At 54.5% G+C, this 20,383-nt stretch overlaps 1 protein-coding gene across 3 annotated transcripts in view; it reads left to right on the top strand.

Moving 5' to 3' along the window:
• NEURL1 (neuralized E3 ubiquitin protein ligase 1) overlaps nt 1-20,383 on the top strand; it is an 85,411-nt gene that overhangs the window by 59,086 nt on the left and 5,942 nt on the right. For all 3 annotated transcript variants that reach the window (XM_014829110.3, XM_014829112.3, XM_070483812.1), the window contains exons 2-5: nt 2,344-2,585; nt 3,001-3,322; nt 16,205-16,894; nt 19,850-19,996. In XM_014829110.3, coding sequence (XP_014684596.1) covers nt 2,344-2,585; nt 3,001-3,322; nt 16,205-16,894; nt 19,850-19,996 — 1,401 coding nt within the window. The remainder of the gene's footprint in view (nt 1-2,343; nt 2,586-3,000; nt 3,323-16,204; nt 16,895-19,849; nt 19,997-20,383) is intronic.

Genomic DNA, 20,383 nt, shown 5'->3' with positions numbered 1-20,383 from the left:
CCCAAGGGCACCTCTTCCACGCAGGGCACCTGTAGCCAGTGCCACACCCTGTGCTTCACCCCAACTATTCCCTTCCCTGGAATGACCTCCCCTGCTCTGCTCTATCCAGGGGCCACTCAGCCTCTTCCAGGTAGCCTTCCCAGACTATTTGGGCCTCCTCAGAGCAATTTCAACCTTCGCTGCTTGGCGGTTCTCAAAGCCTTGAGCACTGTTAGCAATTCCAGTCTTTTCTCCTTAGTGAGAGCAAGGCGAGTTCCTCCTTGTGTCCCCAGCACCCCCAACCTCCCTCCTCATGGGCGCCGCATACAGGAAGCTGCTCCAGGGAGGCCTGGAGGCTGACGCACAGGGTGTCTGGCTGGCCCTGGACTGCGGACACTGGTGTCTGGGGCCCTCTGGGAAAGAGGAAGCGAAGATGCAAAATGATGCAAACCAATGCAAATACAGCCTGGACTGAAGTCTGGGCTTTCTAGCCTCTGGGGTCCCTCCCTCACTCTCTCCCCCCTCCCTGTCTTCCTCTCCTTCCTGGAAACCCCTCCTCCCCTTTAGGGAGTGGAGGGCCTCTGGGTACACCCATGCTAACCAAGCTTTCTGTGTTATTAAATTTCTGCCTCTCAGGGGCCAAAGTTTGATCCCAGAAGGCCTCTGTCACATTCTGTGGCTTTCCACTGCCCCGCCTCCATCTTCCCCATCCTCCATGTCCCTCTTTCCTTAAGACGATGGCATGGGCGGGGGCTGCCCTTCCTGATGGGTGGCATAGGGTCTTGGGGAAGAAATGAACACCTCCCCTCCCTTGCCCTCAACCACCAAGGCTGCACATTAATGCTGCCAGTGCTGCTGATAGATGTCTTAGAGCCACAGGGTGGAGACCGTCCATTGTGCCAGAGAGGGGAAGTGACTTCCCCAAGCTCACACAGCCAGCTAGTGACAGACACAAGCCACCCAACACCTCATCCCATATTCTTTCCTCTTTCTGCCCTGTCTCCTGGATGCCAGCTTCATGTTTGTAAAGCGCCTTCTCCTGGACCAAGCCCTGTGCTGTACTCTGTCCTGTTTTGGGGTGCAGTAGGGCTGTCTGTGGAAGAAAGCTGTATCCCTCCCTGGTCAGGTGCTCTTGAGGCAGATCTGAGGTCCGTTAGGAAACTCGGTGAAGAGGCCCACCTGTGTCTGAGGTGTTGCAGGCACGAGAGGGGAAAGCAAGAAGGCAACCTAGGTAGGAAGACATGGGTGTGGTCCTGGGTCTGTCGCTGCAGAGGCGGTCCCTCCACACTTCCTGGTCTTCATGGCAGCCCCACAGTCATGTGTTCACTGCACTCCAGCCTTGTCAGCCCCGCTCCAGTGCCTTCTCCCCCTTCTCCAGGAGGCCTTCCTGAGAAGTGACCTGCCTGTACGTCCTTTTGGCACTTACCACCGTCGGCCATTTGTATTGCAATTTCTGTCCATGTCTTATCTCCCTTCCCGGACTGTTGGCTTCTTGAGGACAGGATACATGTATGTTTCATGCCTATGTCTCCAGTGCCCAGGAAAGGGGTTGGTATTCAGCAGATATGTAATGAATATTTGTTGAATAAAATAAATGATGGTGGTAGTGAGTGACAGAGAATGGTGGTGGGCGTTTGTAGTAAACAGTGATTTATCACAATGATAGATGGTGGAAGATAGATGGTTGTAAATACTAGTGAGGAACAGTAGATGGTAGTTGGTGGTGGTCAGGCAGAGAGGTTATGGGTGAAGGACAATGGTAGGTAGTGGTGGCGGGAGGTGAGAGTCAAGGACAGTGGTAGATGGTGGTGGTGGGAGGTGATGGGTGAATGATGAGGGTAGATGTGGTGATAGGAGGGGACGGTGGAAGATGATGGTAGATGATGGTGATGAGTGAAGGATGAAGGTAGATGGCAGTGCTATGAGGTGACGGATGAACGATGAGGGAAGATGGTGGTGATGGGATGGTGGAAGATGATGGTAGATGATGGTGATGGGTGAAGGATGAGGGTAGATGGCAGTGCTGGGAGGTGACGGGTGAATGAGGAGGGAAGATGGTGGTGATGGGATGGTGGAGGATGATGGTAGATCATGGGTGAAGGATGAGGGTAGATGGCAGTGCTGGGAGGTGATGGGTGAAGGGTGATGGTACATGGTGGTGAATAGTGAAGTGGGAATGGCAATAGATGGTAGCAGGAAAAGGATGGTGGCAAAAAGTGGTGGTGGTGTGTGGCAATGATGGTGGAAATACTGGGCAGAGGAGTGACTTCTGCTTATGCACCAGCCCTCTGCCCTTCCCTAGGGGAGCCTGGTCCAGCTCTTGGACTGCCAAGTTCTCTGACACTGTGGCTTGTTCCTTTGCAGACTCCATCGGGGGCCCCTTCCCTGTCACCTCTCACCGATGCCACCACAAGCAGAAGCACTGCCCCCCGGTGCTGCCCGGCGGGGGGCTCCCAGCCACGCCGCTGCTCTTCCACCCGCACACCAAGGGCTCCCAGATCCTCATGGACCTCAGCCACAAGGCCGTTAAGAGGCAGGCCAGCTTCTGCAATGCCATCACCTTCAGTAACCGCCCAGTCCTCATCTACGAGCAAGTCAGGCTGAAGGTGGGGCCTCCCTCCCTGCTCTCCATCACTGTATCCCCCTGGGCCTCTGAGCTTTCTCCCCCAGTCACTGCCTTCTGCCACAGCCATTACTACACACTGGCCCCTTCTCTTTCTCTCTGCTGCCATTTCTACTCTTGCTAGTCTCTCCTCTTTCTCTTCCCTCTTCCTTACTCCTTTCTCAACCTTCCCTGTGTGACAAAGAAGGAACGGGGGAGGGGAGTGGCCATGGGGACCAGTAGCTCTCACCAGACTGGTGGGAGGGCTCCTGGGGGAGGGAAAGGAGCCTGAGTGGTGGGTGATCCGGGGTGATGTGACTCCCATGGGAGGGGGTCTGCGGAGAAGGGCGCGCTCCCGTCCCCTGGGGCTCCCTGAGAGGGAGCGAGAGGCTGTCTGAGGCCAGCTGCCTTCCGCCCAGATCACCAAGAAGCAGTGCTGCTGGAGCGGGGCTCTGCGCCTGGGCTTCACGAGCAAGGACCCCTCCCGCATCCACCCCGACTCGCTGCCCAAGTACGCCTGCCCCGACCTGGTGTCCCAGAGCGGCTTCTGGGCCAAGGCGCTGCCCGAGGAGTTTGCCAACGAGGGCAACATCATCGCCTTCTGGGTGGACAAGAAGGGCCGTGTGTTCTACCGCATCAACGACTCGGCTGCCATGCTCTTCTTCAACGGGGTCCGCACGGCCGACCCGCTCTGGGCCCTGGTGGACGTCTACGGCCTCACGCGGGGCGTCCAGCTGCTCGGTGAGTGTCCGCCCTCCCGGTTAGGTGCCGGCCCGCCTCCAGGCCCTCTGGTCCCACATGCTGGATCCCATCAGGCGTGGGAGCCCCTCTGCCACTGGGAGCAGCCCCAGGGCCAAGCGGCCCCCGGGCAGCTCGGGGGCCTTCGTGTGAGCTGCAGAACGCCCCTTCCTCCAGGCCACAGCTGTGGCGGGTGGTGCCTGGGCAGGATTTCTGCCCTCCGCGGACCCTCAGGTTGTGGCTTTCAGCATAAATGGAGCCTCAAAGCCCCCCCACCCCCAGGAAGTAGTGAATATGAATCATTGTAACCATGGGTTAGAGAGCACTCACTACCTGCTAGGCACTTCGATGTGGCCGTTCTCGTAGCAACCCTGGCAGGCAGACTCCATTACTGGGCCCAGTAATGGAGGCGAGACTCAAGCTCAGGGAGGTTGAGTCATTGGCCCCAGGAGACATAGTGGGTGAGTGGTAGAGCCAGCACTCAGTCCCAAGTGAGCCTGTGGCCCCTGGGCTCTGCAGCCAATCCTAGCCTAGTGCTTTCTGCAGGGATGTGGGCAAAACAGGGAAGAGGGGAGAGCAGAAGGCACTAGGGGGGCTAAGACTTTTCTGGCTGCTCCCAGCCCCTGGTGTGAGTAAGGCTGCTCAGGGGAGTGAGAGGGCAGACATCCTGTTGGGGGCGAGGAGGAGCACTGGCAGGTAGCCTGGAGCTGCTGAGTACCAGGCCTCCCAGCCAGAGTGCATGTGGACCCTAAGATGTCAGGGCTGGAAGGGGCGTCAGAGAGTCTGTGATTTCCTAGGGTCACATAGTGAGTTGGTGGCTTAGCTGGGACTAGCATTCAGGTCACCTGACTCCGGGTCCAGGATCCCTCTCACCTTGCTACACTGTGCGCATGCAGGCAAGTGTGTATGTGTGTGCATACATAGACTCTGGGTGCCAATCAGCCTATTGGCAAATTGGCTGTGTCTCCAGGCAGAGCCTGCACGAGCCTCAGCTTTCCCATCTGTAAAGTGGGTTGGTGGGAAGATTAAATTAAAGGGGCCGTGAGTAAAATGCCCAGCACGGTCCTGGGTATCAAGTTGGCGCTCAACCAATGCTTGTCCTTCCTGTCTCCCATCCCTGCCCCTCTCCCCAGAGAGAAAAATGTCATAGGGGTGGTTGAAAAAATTTTTTTCTTTTCTGACTTCAGAGCCTAGAAACGGTGAAGCTCTTCTTTTCAAAACACCTTTATTTGAGTAGAAAAGATAGTGCAAGAAAAGCAAAGAAATGAATAATCATCAGAAGCCTTTCTGTTTGCTGAGTTCTAAGCATCAGGAGGCTGTTTTTATTAATTAATAGTTGGGGTGCTTTCTGTTTTTCAACTCAATGAAAGTGTTTCTGTATTTGCATGGACATGTTAAGAGGCTGAAGCCAGGCTCTTCCGGGTCTCAGCAAGTCAGGAAGGGAGCCCCGGCTGCCCAGGATGAATGCTTTCCGTTCCCTCTGAAATGGGTGTGCCTGCAGGGCCTCTGCCAGCCGGAGGCAGAAAGGCCAGAGTTACGCTACTGGGCGACAGTCAGACAGATACCGGTCGGATCCTGGCCTCACCCTGGACTAGCTACGGGACCTCAGATCCTCATCTGAAAATGGGGGTAATAATCACTGTTCTCAGGGTTCTTTTGAAGGCTCAGGCAGCTGGGTTTGGTGAAGCAGCTTACACACAGTAGGTACGCAGTGACGGGCACTCATCCCCACCCATCCTGGAGAGGGCGATGCTTAAACCCAGGCTCAAGTCAGCACCTCCTGCTGCTCAGACATCCTCAGGGCCCCGTACTTCAAGGCACTGGGCTCCCAAAGCTTGAGTTTGAGCTCCAGCTTGCACACTTCTATCTGAGCCTCGGTCTTCTCGTCTGTGAAGTGGTTGGTTGTGAGTCCTATGCCTTAGCCCAGGGCTCGGCCACATGGTGGGAGACAGAAGGATGTCTCTGCTCTTAAGAAAGTCACAGTCTTGTTGAAGGGAGAGGGGTAAAGGAAGTGGGGGCAATATTCTTGCTTTTCTCTAAGCAAAAAATGCCCTTCCCCCCAGTCCCCAAAGATCAAAATCCCACTCAGACTTCAAGGCCCAGCTTAAAAGCCACCTCCTCCCTGAAGCCTTCTGGGGCTGAATTCTTTTCTCTGTCCCTTCTGTCCCACCGCCTGGTGCCTGCTCTCCTCTCCGCACTGCGCATTGGCCAAGCCTTGGTCCATCCACATGTCTGTTTCTGCACAAGCTGGGGAGGGCTTTGAGGGAGGAGTCCGTGTCTTCCCCAGCCAGGTTCCTCTCCGGAGCGCAATCCTGTGCCTGGCGTGTGGAGGACACCAAGGAGTCCGTGTAGGGTGGGTGAGGGAGGGTAGGGATGGCTGGATGACTTGTTGGAGGAAGGAAAGTGGGGGCGACTGGGGTAGACCCAGGCCTGCTCATAGCCAGCGCCAGGCTCCCCGGGAAATTAGGACACAAAGCAAACACTCCAGTCACAATCAGGGCATCACCCAAGGGAAGACAGCAAATTGTTTAACGCTGTGGTCATAGGATCCCTTCCATCTGCCGAGACAGTTTCCATCCAGTTATCTCATTTAACCTCTCAGCAGCTGGCTCTGGATGGAGGGTTTTTCATCCCCATTTGGCAAGGAGGAAATTGAGGCCCCTGGAAGGCCTGACCTGCCTGCATAGGGATTCGGCAGAGCTGGGACTGGAACTGGGTGTTCTGATACCAAAGGCAGTGCCTTCCCCTTTACCTGTTGGCAGGTGTAAGCGTGAAGGGAGGCAGGAAGTCAGAGGCGACCGAGGTCAGTGAGGGAGGATGGAGTCCAGGAGGGCTTCTTGGAAGAGGGGGCAGACGCTGGGCCTACAAGTTCCAGGAGGGTCTAGAGGTGTGTGGGGATAAAGGGGTCATTCCAGGGGAGATGAGGCTTCCAAAGCTCAGGGGATGAAGGAGGGGCCTGGAGAGGAGTCGGAAGGGCCTCCCCCTGGGGCAGAGCCGGGCGGCTGACCCGGCCTGGCCCCGTCCCCCTCTTTGACTATACATGGGTTTTCACGCGGTGTTTCCAGTTGCATCTGGACTTCCCCGCAGGCCCCTCTGTACACCCGATAAGGCCGAGGCCGCGGCTGATTCCCGTCCCAGCCGTAAATCACCATAATCCCTGGGCATTTTCAAACACTGATTATGGCCCCTAAATTCAATTAGCAGATTAAAATGTCTCTTCGTTTTGTTCTTCCTAAATCGATCCAGCCAGCTACCTTTGGAAGCGGGCGTGCTGCTCTGTGCCCTGGTTCGGAGCCCCTGCCCTCTGGGAGCCGCCTGCTGCCCTAAATCATCCCAGGGTCCGTTTTCTTCCCTCTCCCCTTCCCCCTCCCGCCTGTGCTTCGCTGCATCTGTGTCTCTCCCTCCGCCCAGGTCCCTCCAGCCCCTCCGGCCTCCCCTGGTCTCCCTCCCCGGCTGCTGCCTTTGACTTTCTCCTCTGAAGAAGTCGCTCTCTGTCTTGGGGGCTCTGAGGAGGGGCCTGTCTTTCCTGGGGTGATTGTCCCCCAAACCAGTGTCTCCTCTTTAGAGATTTCCTGCCAGGCCTGCCCCCTCCCCTCCTGTCTCTGTCTGGACCCTGGTGGGCAAAGCCTTTCAAACCCCACCTGGCCAGTGTCTGCTCCTCAGAGCAGAGACATCCTGGGGTACCTGGCACATAGTAGGTTTGCAAGTCAGGCCATGGATGGATTGGCCCTCTCCCCCAACAGAGTGGAGGCAGGGGCTGGTGTCTCTCCCTGGTTGACACCTCCAGGCAGGTGCCCCGTCCCCTCCCCCGACTGCCCTAACCATAACCCATGCCCCCTGGCCCATGCCACGGCCCCAGCAGGCCTGCTTCAGGCCTTCCACGCTCCCCATTCGGCTGGAGTTCACCAGATCACCCTCGTCCCTCGGAGCACCCTGGCCCAAGCCCGGGCTGGTATCTCCAAGAATAACAGCTTCCTACCTCCAGGAAGAAGGACCTGCCAGCAACTAAATAAATACAAGTTTTATGGGGTGATTAATACTTGAGAGATAAGCTCCTATCCCAGTTTTTCAAGGTCTCCCTGCTCCTCTCAGAAATGTTGGCTCAGGAAGAGTGGCTGTGGGTCCTGGCAGAAAGCTGGTGAGCCAAGACTCCATTTATAGGGTGCTCCTGAGCACCCCTCTGTGCCCACCACAGCCTAGGCACCAAGCAGGGGTTGGGGGAGACACAAGAATGGGAAACCCACCCCTCTCCTTGCAGGAAGACACTGCGGCACACACCATTAACTGCTCTAAGGTGACCTAAATCCACTTCTGCAGTCAAGCGTGCTGAAGAGTAAAACTGTGCGGGTGCAGCTGGGGAGCAGTCCGGGAGGACTTCCTGTAGGAGATAGGTTTCAAGGCAGGAACCAAGGGAGGTGAAAAGAATGGACTGGTTGAAGAGGAGCAATTTAGCCCAGACAGGAGGGATGTGCATGGACACAGAGGTGGAGAATTAGCAGTCAGTTGGGGAGCAGATCCTTCAGGGGAGGGGTGAAGTGGAAAGGTAGTAGGTGACTTGTGAAGAGGGGGTGTGCCCAGGTGTGGGTATGTGCATGCATCACAGGGGAGAGAGCCAAGAGAGTAGAAAGTTTCTGGTAGCTTCTGTGTTGTCAGGTTTTTCAATAAGAGGAAATGTGGCCCAGAGATGGGGAGGGGCCTGCCCAAATTTCCTAGCTAGTCAGAAGCCAGGCCGGGACTGAAATTCAGATCTCCCTGGTTGATCTGGGCATAAGGTCAGTGTGAGAAGACATTGGCAAATCAAATGGTAGTGGCTGAGCCCAGGAGGGTGTTAGGAGGGCATTAGGGGGACCCCCAAGGGCTCACAGCATCCTGCTTCATCCCAGCCTGGCTCAGGGTCTCAGGACTTGGTGAAAGACCCCACCTGCTCAGGAAGGAGAGAGATGTATGGAGACGGGCAGGGTAGCTTTCTGAGGACCAGGCTGCTGGGGAGCCCATTGCTAGGGTGGCGGGCCAGCCTGGCTGCCCTGCGATGAGAGGCCTGGGTCTCTCCAGGGATAAGGCCCTGGGTCAGGTCCCCTGCCCAGAGTGTGCCTCAGCTTGTGGCACAGCGTGTGAGCCATCCCTGGTCGGCTGAGGACCACACTGCCATCAGGACTTCCGCTTCCCAGGCTAAACCAATATTTACCCTCAGCGGTGGCTGCCAGGGGCTGAGAGGCAAATATTAGTTTAAGGAGCTGGAGCCAAGCTCTTGGGATGGGGCAAGGGGCTGAGGATGCTGATCGTGATCTCTTCCTCTTTAACAATTTTCATTTCTTGTTGATTAAAAAAAATCTTGCTGTTCCTTCTGCTCCAGAGACTTTTCCAGACACTTCCTTTCTGTTCACCCCCAATTCTGCCAGTTATATCAGGGCCCAACACCGTAGACCCTCCCCTCCACCGGGAAGCCTTCCCTGACCTCCCCTGTTCTTGATGACCCTCCTCCTCCTGAGCCCTGGCAGCACGCAGAGGTCTAAGTGGTATCAGCAGTTCTGCATCATCTTTTGTCCTGCTCTTTAAGAAGACAGCATAAATCCTCTTTGTATATATTATAAAGAAAGTTATTACTCTACCCATTTTGCAGATAAGGAAACAGAGGCTCAGAGATGTCCGATAACTTGCCCAAGGTCACACAGCTTGGTGGAGCTGAGACTTGAGCCCAGAAGCATGGGCTGTGTTGCCTCCCAGCTTCTCTAAATAGAAGCCCATCTGGTCTCCCTATTAAGTCTGGATACCCCCAAGGGTGGGGACTGTGGCCTTCCTATGTATTCCAGGACAGAGCTTATGAGAGCTCAAGGCCTGAGGGATCAGTTGCATATGTTGGGCACAGATAGGCCACCAGGGCCCCAGCAGTGTCGGCACAGGGAAGAGGGGCAGGGGGTGCCCAGCACCCCGATTCAGTGGCGAGGGGGATCTGCCTGCCTTGTAGTTCCCCGAAGGCTCCCAGGGGCTGGTCTGTTCCGTTGTTCACGGCGGGCTCTAGTTTTCTATCAGAATAAATATATATAAAATATGACCATATGTCATTGCCAGCATTGGACTGTTGCTAATGTACAGAAATGGCAATTTCATATGTTTCCACCTAGGATCTCTTTGGCCCAAGATATAGTTCCGGGGTCCTTGGAGAGAGACCTGAGGGGCTCAGGGTGGGGTGTGTTTGTAGGGGAGGAGCTGGGGCCTTGCAGACCTGGGGATAAAGCCCTCCTTTCAGAAGCAGGAGACCTGACCGAACCAAGACTTGACTGGGCCACTCCCCAGCTTTGGCCACGTCTCTCAGCTTCTCTGTGTCTCGACCACCTTATCTGTTATTTGAGCACAATTAGACATGTGCCATTTACCTCCCAGAGCATCTGTGAGGCTCAGGGATAGGTAACCGTATCTACACAAATGGGAAGGGCGGTTGATTTTAGGTTACAGAGGAGTAGCTAATTTAAAAACACCCCCGAAACACACAAGCCCCCAAGCCGGTCCTCTCATTAGAAGAAGGAGACTTAGGGGCCGGCCCCGTGGCCAAGTGGTTAAGTTCACGCGTGCCACTCTGGCAGCCCAGGGTTTCACCGGTTCGGATCCTGGGTGTGGACATGACACCACTTGTCAGGCCACATTGAGGCGGCATCCCACATGCCACAACTAGAAGGACCGACATCTAGAATATACAACTATGTACCGAGGGGCTTTGGGGAGAAGAGGAAGAAAAAAAAAAAAAGATTGGCAAGAGATGTTAGCTCAGGTGCCAATCTTAGGGAAAAAAAAAAGAAGAAGACTTAAAACCCAGGCCCGGTATCTGGATGAAAGTCACACCATGCAATCTAAATTGTTTCTGGGAACAAGATCTGTGGTTCTCCAGCTGGGTTGCATGGAACATTGGGGTTCTACAGAGGCATCTTGGAGGGGGCTGAGTGGCAGGGCTCTGTGGCCACCACTTAGACTTCAGCCAGAGCTTTTGGTTCTGTTGGACAAAAGGATTCCACTGCTTAAAAAAAAAACATTGAGGGGCTGACTCCGTGGCCGAGTGGTTAAGTTCTCGTGCTCTCCTGCAGTGGCCCAGCGTTTCTCTGGTTTGGATCCTGGGCGCCGACATGGCACCGCTCATCAGGCCATGCTGAGATGGCATCCCACATGCCACAACTAGAAGGACCCACAACTAAAATCTAAACTGTGTACTAGGGGGATTTGGGGAGAAAAAGCAGGAAAAAAAATATTGAGAACCACCAGATCAGATGATTCTGAGAATCTATACATCTGAGATCCTGTGGCTTGAAGACTATAAATCTAAGAATCTGTGCGTGATTCTGGGACATTCTGCCCTTCCCTCCATGAGCCTCAGAAAGTGTTTGTCTCTCCTCGCTTCCCCGTGGACGGGGGAGAGAGTGGGGGCGGGTGTGGGTTTCAGGGCGCTGCCCAGAGGGGTGGAGAAATCCCTCAGCCGGCCAAGCCGTGCAGCGCCCTCCCGGCTCCTTCCCCAGCCCCGTGCCAGTGCGCACCAGCAGGAGGATGTTTATGGAGACAGTAAATGGGCTGGCAGCGCCTGCCAAACAGGGGCCAGCACATACCCGCCAGCCCGCCCAGCGGCTGCAGGCTGACTCGTGGTTAAAGATTATCCAGCACTCCGGATGAGAGATCTAAACAAACAAGGCTTGGGCTGATGGCAGGCCCTGCTTCAAAGGAGCCCCCTCGCCGATCCCCGCGCCTCCTGCCCCAGTGCCCAGGCCCTGCCTCGATTAACCTGCACTGGCTGGCAACGGTGGGAGGCCCAGTGCCCTCCTCCTGGCCCCGTCGTCCTCTCCCCTCCTCTCTCCTCCCTGGCCCGCCGTTTCCCACCCAGAGGGCCTCTCGTGCTGTCTGTCAATGCAAACCCTCTTGTCCTTCAGGGCTCAGGTCAAATCCCGTTTCTTCCAAGATGGCATCTCTGACTCTTTCTGAAATAGGAAGGGCTTTATCCGAAAAGGGATATTTATCCTAAAGAAGAGAAGGCTCAGAGGAGACCCGAGGGGTGGATATAGGGCACATCAGGATCCATGAAGGAGAGTTTTTCCAACAGCCGTAATTGTTTAGAGACAGGGAAGAGAGAGCCTTGAGAGGTGGTGAGCTTCTTGTCCTCAGGGGCATTCTAGCCATGGCTGAGTGAGAGCTTGGCAGAAGTAAATAGCTTTCCTCATTCTCCTCTAAGGTCCTGTCTAATCCGAGACACTAAGAATTTTCTAACAAAGATGTATTCAGATATTTTCATACCTCCAAGCTTCAATGCTCCCAAGGGCTACTGGCTTCCCAGGGCCCGGGTCCTGGCTTCTCCTGGCTGGGCACACAGTGGGTCAGTGAGTGGGTGCCCTGAGTGCCACCCTGAGGGGAGGCAACCCCTGGCCCAGGCCTCCCTGCCCTTTGCAGGGCCCCCCTTGTTTCTGCCCTGGCCCAGGGGATCTGCAGGGCCACCCCCAGGCACCAAATTAGGCTGGAGCTGAAGACTGTCAACTTCCTTCCTGAAAGAGGGGACTCGAGAGGGAGCCAGCTTAGCAGCTTCTCCCCAGCCTCGTGTTGCCCCTCCCCCCTCCATAAACACCTCCAAAGTGGGCAGTCGCGTGTCCCAGGCACAGATCACATAACTTGTTGCTTCAAAATGTCAGGCCAGCTCCTGCTTGGGGTCACAGGTGGCCCATGTGGTTTTTCTAAGCTGCACGCCAGGGCGCAGTCCTGGGCTGAGGTTGGTCCCGTGGTGTTCTCCTCTGGCTCTGGGGGCCCGGACCCTTCCCTGGCCTCCGACTTGATGTCGGCTCACTCAGCTGTGACCTTTGCTGTCCCTTCTGTGGAGGGCGCTCTGACCAGCTCCTCCATCTCGAGTTTCATCTATTTCAGGGCCCCGGCACAGCTGAGCCCACTGACGGGATGGTTATTTCGGAGCTCGCTGGCAGCCTGCCCCTGCTCCTGACCCCGCGGGTGGAGGGGCTGGGCACGGGCCCCAGGGACTCCGTTTTTAGCTGGGTCCCAGCATCTCCTGGACCTCCTCTCCCAACTCCTGCAATATTTCAAGCAAGGCCCTGGGGGTCCTTTCCCTACCCCTTCTCCTCTCTCTCCGTCCCCCACTGTTTCTCCTTCCTTCTCTTCTTCTCCTCTAATCTCCACTTGTAGCTTCTCCTTCCTGGTCTTTAGTCAGCGATGTCCTTCAATGATCATGTCCTGGGTGCCCATCGTGACTGATAGAAAATCCTAATTTAGGTTCGGAAAGTTAATTGTCTGAGCGCAAGTGGACCTGGCTTTGGTTGGTATACGCAACCTGAGCAAATACTAGTTTCTGAAGGTATCAAGTCCCCAGGTGCCAAGGGCTTCACTCTCTACCTCTGGGCCCTGCAACAACATTGCAAGGCGGGTATTATTACCCCTGTTCCCTAGGTGAGTGATCTGCGGCTGGGAGGAAAGTTGCTTACCACAGGCCACCAGCCAAGGGCTGGATTAGGCATTTAAACTCACGCTTGTATCCCCTCAAAGCCCATGTGCTTGCTTCTGAGTCATGTGGCATGTAAACAAAAATAATGATGGCTCTTTTTTTTTTTTTGGTGAGGAAGATTCTTCTTGAGCTAACATCCATTGCCAATCTTCCTCTTTTTTTTTTCACTTGAGGAGGATTAGCCCTGAGCTAACATCTCTGCCAGTCCTCCTCTACTTTGTATGTGGGATGCCTCCACAGCATGGCTGATGACTTGGAGAGGTCTGTGCCCAGGATCTGACCTCGCACAGCCAGGCCACTGAAGTGGAGAACGGAACTTAACCACTTGGCCACAGGGCTGGCCCCTGGCTCACATTAACCTGATGATTACTATGTGCCAGGTCCTCTACTGGGAGCCCTATGTACCTTATTCCACTTCATCTTCATGACATCCTTTCTGAGGAGAGCATTAGAATACAGATTTTATACCAGTCAGTGAATGCTGATTTCACTGCTGAAGAAAAGAGGCCCAGAGAAGTTAAGCTATTTGTCCAAGGTCATACAGCCAGGAAATGGCAGAGCCAGGATTCGAACCCAAGCCTGACTTGGAAGTCCTGGCACTTAACTATGCTCCTATCTTGCCTAGCAGCCTATGGATTTTGGTTACTGAAAAACCTAAAATGCTCTTAGGTTGCATTATTAGAAGTATAGTGTACGTATCAAGGGAGGTGATGGCCACACTGTGCCTTGAGCTGGTCAGGCACATCTGCAGTACTGAGTCTAATTCTGTTTATTGTCTAAGAGGTAGAAGGTGTGTAGGGAGTCTGAGTCTTCCCTGAGGAGAGCTGTCTTCAGTATGTGGCTGAGAGGTAGTGGGTATAAATATGGGGGGCTGGGGGGGGGTAGATTTCAGTTTAAGAGAAGGAAATGCTTTCTTAAAGACAGAGTAATTCACCAGGGGTGCAGGTCTCCTGGGAGGTAGTGAGCACCCGATAGTGGGCATATTCAATAGAAGAGGACTCCTGAAAGGGCAGAGACCAGGGTAGCTCGCATGCAGCCCCATTTGGAAATCTGTCCGAGGGTCTGCCAGCTCCATGGGTCTGGACTGATTGTCCTGAGGGTGTGTGTGGAGGGGGTGGGGGGGTGATATGTGTGGGGCCCCCTGTGACAGCCTTGTCCCTTTAGGCTCTGGCTGGGCATCTCTGAGCCATTCGTTTCCTCCCCACCTTGCTGTCCTCATTCCTTCCCCTCTGTCTCCAACCCTCTGGAGTTCTCAAGGGCCAGAGCCTGGAATCCCTGAGGGCTGGGGGAGCACGGGCTGTTGCCTGGGGTCCAGCTCAGCCCACAGCCCTCCCCAGGTCCCCGCTGTTCTCTCTCGTGCCTCCCCTGCTGCTCAGGCCCTCCTCGCTTTGCCTCTCCACAGCCCCCCAGCCTCTCTGCATCACCGCTGTCACAGAGTCAATTCCCTGGAATAATTGCATTTTCCGGTCGGCTCCCTCCTCCTTGCCAAGCATGATCCTGGGAAATCCCAACCAGCCAGGCCCCGAGAGGCTTCTCCAGGGAGCCAGGGGACTGGCGGGGAGGGCCGACACCCACTCCTTGCCTGGGCCCAAACAGCACTGTTCCTGAAGGGCCGGGGGCGGGGGGAGAACAAAGGCAGGAATGCTTTAGGGATCGGCTCTAGACTCAGCTGGAGCTGAATTCTGGCCTCTGCTGCCCAAACCAGTCCAGGCCCCCAAGCTTCGCTCTCACACTGAGCATCCTGCCGTCCCTACCCAGTTCCTGGAGAGAAGGCACAGATTCTCCCTTGGGGAGGCTCAGAGAAAAGGCTCCTGGGAAGGCCTGGCCCCTGATGCGGCCTACTAGCCAAATATGGGGACTCCCACAGAATAAACAAGGAGGGCCTGAAAGCGAAGAATGTGGTGTCAGGCGCCGGACAGCCCTTGCTTCAGTCCTGGATCTGCCACTGGGTGCTGTTACATCGCTTCTCTGAGCTTTATCTGTACAATGGGAACACCTCCATGGGATGGTTGAAGGATGAGATGCAGGGGGAATTCGTTGCGCGTGATGACTTTTATTGTAAATTACAGGACTCCATAAAGCATGACACAACACAGCCCTTAAAAAAATATGGTGTTGGGGGCTGGCCCTGTGACGGAGTGGTTAAGTTCGCGAGCTCCCCTTCGGTGGCCCAGGGTTTCAATGGTTCGGATCCTGGGTGTGGACATGGCTCATCAGGCCATGCTGAGGCGGTGTCCCACATGCCACAACTAGAAGGACCCACAACTAAAATATACAACTCTGTACTGGGGGGCTTTGGGGAGAAGAATGAAAAAAAAAAAAAAGGAAGATTGGCTACAGTTGTTAGCTCAGGTGCCAATCTTTTTTTAAAAAAATATACAGTCTTGGAAACACGGTTATTGCATGGAAAGGTGGTTAGGACGTAGTAAGTGGAAAAGGTTGTTTTGAAAAGGAAATCTGTCTAGCAGGGTTCTCGCCTGACGTCCATGCCCGTGGATGGCTTTACGTGATTCACGGATGCCCTGAAATTATCCATAGGATTTAGGGAGAATGTGCACTTTTCCAAGGAGATAGGTCAAAGTTATTACGTTTTCAAAGGGATTTGTTACCCATAAAAGGTTAAAAACTACTGGTATTTAAATAGCATGATTCCATTTTTGCATTAGAAAAATTACTGAAAAATATATTGAAAAAAGGCTAGAAGGTCATACATCCAAATATTAATAGAGTTTTTCTCTGGTTGGTGGGCGGACAGGCGATGACTTTTTCTTTTTGCTGAACTGTCTTTTCTACCAAATACAGTCTGTATCCCTTGTATGATTAAAAAGAGAAAGGGTTTGATTTCCAGTTAAGTCACTTTCAAAAGGATATCTTGGATAAATTAACTTCTCAGCCTCAGAGTCCTGTGGCAATGATAACCTCAAAAGGGAATTGTTAGGATAACATGAGACAATGTATACCAAGAGGCGTTCTGGGGTGAGGGGTAGGATGTCCTCAGTTCATTCAACAAACATTTACGGCTGTCTGCTAAGTGCTGGATGCTGTTCCAGCTGCTGGGGATAAAGAGGGAGGGCCAGACGAGTTAAATTAAAACAAACAAACAAACAAAAAACACTTTTATGACCGTACCATTTAGAAGCAATCGTATCTTTAATTTTGGTGTCTTTCCTTCCATCCTTACCCCTTTGCTTAAACACATAGTTAGATGTCCTGCAAAACTCGGTTTCCCGATTTTTGCTCGTTAATGGGTGTCCTAAGCACTGTCTATGCCCTTAAGGATCCGGTAAGTATTGTCACGGGGCACGCTGTCAAGGCCGGCGGGAGGCAGAGCGCGCGCCCCGGGGCCGGGGACGGGGCCGGCCCGGGCCGGCGCGCGTGACGGTGGCCCTGTCTCCCCCTCCCGGCCGCAGACAGCGAGCTGGTGCTCCCGGACTGCCTGCGGCCGCGCTCCTTCACCGCGCTGCGGCGGCCCTCGTTGCGGCGCGAGGCCGACGACGCGCGCCTCTCCGTGAGCCTGTGCGACCTCAACGTGCCGGGCGGCGACGGCGACGAGCCCGCGCCGGCCGCCGGCTGCCCGGTGCCGCAGAACTCGCTCAACTCGCAGCACAGCCGCGCGCTGCCCGCGCAGCTCGACGGCGACCTGCGCTTCCACGCGCTGCGCGCCGGCGCGCACGTCCGCATCCTGGACGAGCAGACGGTGGCGCGCCTGGAGCACGGGCGCGACGAGCGCGCGCTCGTCTTCACCAGCCGGCCCGTGCGCGTGGCCGAGACCATCTTCGTCAAGGTCACGCGCTCGGGCGGCGCGCGGCCCGGCGCGCTCTCGTTCGGCGTCACCACGTGCGACCCCGGCACGCTGCGGCCAGCCGAGCTGCCCTTCAGCCCCGAGGCGCTGGTGGACCGCAAGGAGTTCTGGGCCGTGTGCCGCGTGCCCGGGCCCCTGCACAGCGGCGACATCCTGGGCCTGGTGGTCAACGCCGAAGGCGAGCTGCACCTCAGCCACAACGGCGCCGCGGCCGGCATGCAGCTGTGCGTGGACGCCTCGCAGCCGCTCTGGATGCTCTTCGGTCTGCACGGGGCCGTCACGCAGATCCGCATCCTTGGTGAGTGCTCCGTCGGCCCGTCCGTGGTCCTCAGCTCTCCCTCACCAGATGCCCCCCAGGGAGGGGGAGGAAAGCGTGGATCCTTGAGTTTCACTCTCAGAGTCCCATTAACCCAGATTCCCACAGGTGCATAACCAGCCTGGGGACACACACCCCAGTGGCCAGTTAAAAATTTGTTTCCTCCAGCAGTTAACTTTTTGAGGTGCATTCTCCGTTTTTCCCAAATGGGAATAAAGGCCTCTGCCTCTAAGGATGGTTGTGTGTCTAAATAAGAAAAAGAGGTTGGCATGTCATAAGCCGGGTATCTGTGCGGGGTGGTGCCTGGGTTGGGGGCCTGTGGGGAATCCCTGAGCAGAGGGCCTTGGAGGAAGTGGGGTTGCAGAGGTCCCAGCCTTCCTTTCCTGGGTTTGAATGGACAGTGTTTGAATGGAGTGGGGGATGTGGACTTGTGTGAGCTGTGTTTCCTGGAGTGTTCTGCAGGATAGGTGCCTGTTGAAAAAGGGTCCTTGGGGTCAGAAAAGTTTGGGAAATATGGAGTTTAAAAAAAGCGGGGCATTCTTTACTGCAGAACTTCTCAGAGCTTTGTAGTGTGAATCTTTAAGAAGGGGGTGGTGATTATGGTGTACAGCTTTTCCAAACTGATTTGACCAGAAATCTTTTATTCGCAAAGCGTCTCCACGGAGACTCCTCCTCTGGTACCGTCCCCCCAGAGTGAACAGGTGTTCATGCTTTCCGAGTGCTGCTCTGCTAACCGGCTGCCGTAGACAGGGCTAGTTTCATTAGACTCACTCGGCGAACCTGCATGTGCAGATTCTTCAATCTCACCTCCAGAAATTTTGATTCTTTAGGTCTTAGATCGATCCTGGGCATCTGAATTTTTTTGAGCAAGTTTACTAAGACAAGTTTGGAGACCCCTGGGCCTCAGAGCCCCCAGCCTAGACCTTACCTCAAGGCAAGGAGGCTTCATAGACAAGATAATGTGTGTATGTGAGTGAGCACGAGTTATGCTGCAGGACTGACACACTGTGTATCGGTGCATGTGAGCGACTAAGTGCCTGTGTATTTGTGTCTGTACTGCTGTTGGTGATTGTGAGAGTTTGTGAAATCAGATAAAATCAGTGGGGACTTCCTACTCTGGAAAGAGACCAAGTGAAGATGGAGTGAAAAATGAATGTTAAAAAGAATGAAAAACGAAGGATGCTAAGTAAGAAATTAGGATTGAAGGAAGATAAATCAGGAAGGAATGAAAAGAAATCAGGTAGATGAAAAGACATCAGGAAGGAAAGAAGTTGGGGTGAAAATTCAGGGTAGAAAAAAAATAAATCGGACTGGGGTGCAGGAAAAAAAATTCAAGTTGATGTCAAAAGATAGTTGGCTACACTCCCCGGGAGACACTGCTCCTCAGATGAAGGAAATTGTTTCAGGGCTGGGACTCTCTTGCCTCAGCATCATCTAATAATAGATAAGGAGCTTTCCAATGAGGATTCTGTTGCCCAAAGAGGCTTACTAGACTGGAGCAAAGGAGAAGCTTAAAAAAAAAAAATCAGGATTTAAAGTTCCCAAAGGTAAGTGGGCCTAGGTGGGTGCTGAAGAAAAATCATCCAGAATTCCGGGTGCTAAACAGAGTGCTCGAGCTGTTTGGAGACTTGGGCATCTCAACCAGCAAATCGGTGTTAGGGGATCTTGACTGACTCCAAAAAACAAGCCAGTGACAGTGTATGAAGGGTAATTACTCACCTTATGAGAGAGGAAGGCTGCTTTGTTGAAGCCCTAAGTGAACTCAGAATGGAAGGATATTTCCTTCACTCCAAAACTACAGCTGATTTCACACTTAATGATAAAACACTAGAAAATTCTCCTTAAAGTCAGAAATATGATAGAGGTGCCTTGGAATATTGTTCTGAAAATGCTAGCCGGTGTAATAAGGCAAGAAAAACAAATAGGAGGTATGAATTTCTGAAAGAAGGAGATGATAATTAACTTGAAACTGTTAACACTTAGAAGCCCTGTGGACATCTGATGAATAGTGTTAGAAACAATGACTATTAAATGAATTAGGATGAATAACTAATAATATAAAGGTCTCACTAAGCACCTGCTTGTGTGTTGGGCATTATGTTAGGGCCTGTGGGAGAGTCACAGGTGAACAAGATTTCCTGCTCTCAGGAAACTCATGGCTTAACTGGGGAAACAAAGCTGCATTCCTGGGCAGAGAACAAATAACACCCCAGGCTCTGTGTGTGTGGTGTGTGTGGCTGTGCTAATAGAGTAATGTGGTGGTGTGTGGGGTGGGGTCAAGGCTGCCCAGAGGAGGAGGTTTGAGGACAGCCCCAGGAGGCTCCTGGACAGTCAGCTCTTTGGGGCCCTGGGCCCTGGTGGTCTCGTTGCCAGTTTTATGTATACACAGTGCCTGGTACCTGGTAGGCCCTCAGCAAGGACTTGTTGAAGGGAGGAGGGAGGGAGGGTAGGAAGGAGGGAAAGAGTGTAGGTCAGAACATGTATGGGAGATGGAGAAGGGCTTTTCAAAGGTGCTAATACAGAGGAGAAGGTGGGTGATATCTGGGGACAGTGACAACACAGGGCTCTGGACAGGGGGATGAGGCTAGGGCTTGAAGGACTGTGCTAGGTGGACGGAGGCCTAGGAAACCTTGAAGGTGAAGGATGCGAGGGGGAGGGTGGAGGTGAGATTCTAGGCAGGGGGCTTGTTTGGAGCGTGCTGCTGTCGTAACCCCAAAGCACGATGTAGCCCTCCAATTTGTAGGCAGGAACAGAGAGCTGGGGCCCGAGGCTGAGCCGGCCTGTGGAATCTGCCTTGAGCCTAGGGGCTGGGCTGTGTGGTCAGGCTGTGACCCCCATTTTCTCTCCTGGGAATCTGCTGGAGGGGCAGAGACTGGAACTTTCTCCCAGTGGGCCTCTGAGTGGCTAGCATCTCTCTCCCTCCCTCCCCTGCTGCAGGCTCCACCATCCTGGCAGAGCGGGGCATGCCATCACTCCCCTGCTCCCCTGCCTCCACGCCAACCTCACCCAGCGCCCTGGGCAGCCACCTCTCCGATCCCTTGCTCAGCACGTGCAGCTCCGGACCTCTGGGTAGCTCTGGTGGCGGTAAGTAAGCTGGTCCCTCCAGTTCCATGGTGTATCCCATCTTGTCCCCTAGCTGGGTAGCTTTCTCCAAAGGACTTTTAGCACAGAGGGAATACCCAAGGCTAGTGCGGGAGGGGCCTGCCTTCAAAGATTTGGGCCCCCTTCCTTCCTCCATTCCTCCTCCTCTCACTGCCTCATGGACACCCTGGCCTCTGGTCTAGGAGCTGAAGGCCAGATGCAGGGCTGCCCAGAGGGCTTCTTCCCTCTCGTGCCCAGAAGTTGGGTCGTCAGGGTAAATAGGCAGATCCTGATAAATGGAGGAGGAGACGAGGCCGGGGGCTCTCTTCCCGTGAAGCTGGGGCTGGGCTGGGCCATGTCTCCCCCTGAGTAGTGTCCCCTTGCCCCCAG

This window comes from Equus asinus, chromosome 2, assembly GCF_041296235.1.
Source record: "Equus asinus isolate D_3611 breed Donkey chromosome 2, EquAss-T2T_v2, whole genome shotgun sequence".
Taxonomy (NCBI): domain Eukaryota; kingdom Metazoa; phylum Chordata; class Mammalia; order Perissodactyla; family Equidae; genus Equus; species Equus asinus.
This window is presented reverse-complemented; position numbering and strand designations above follow the sequence as displayed.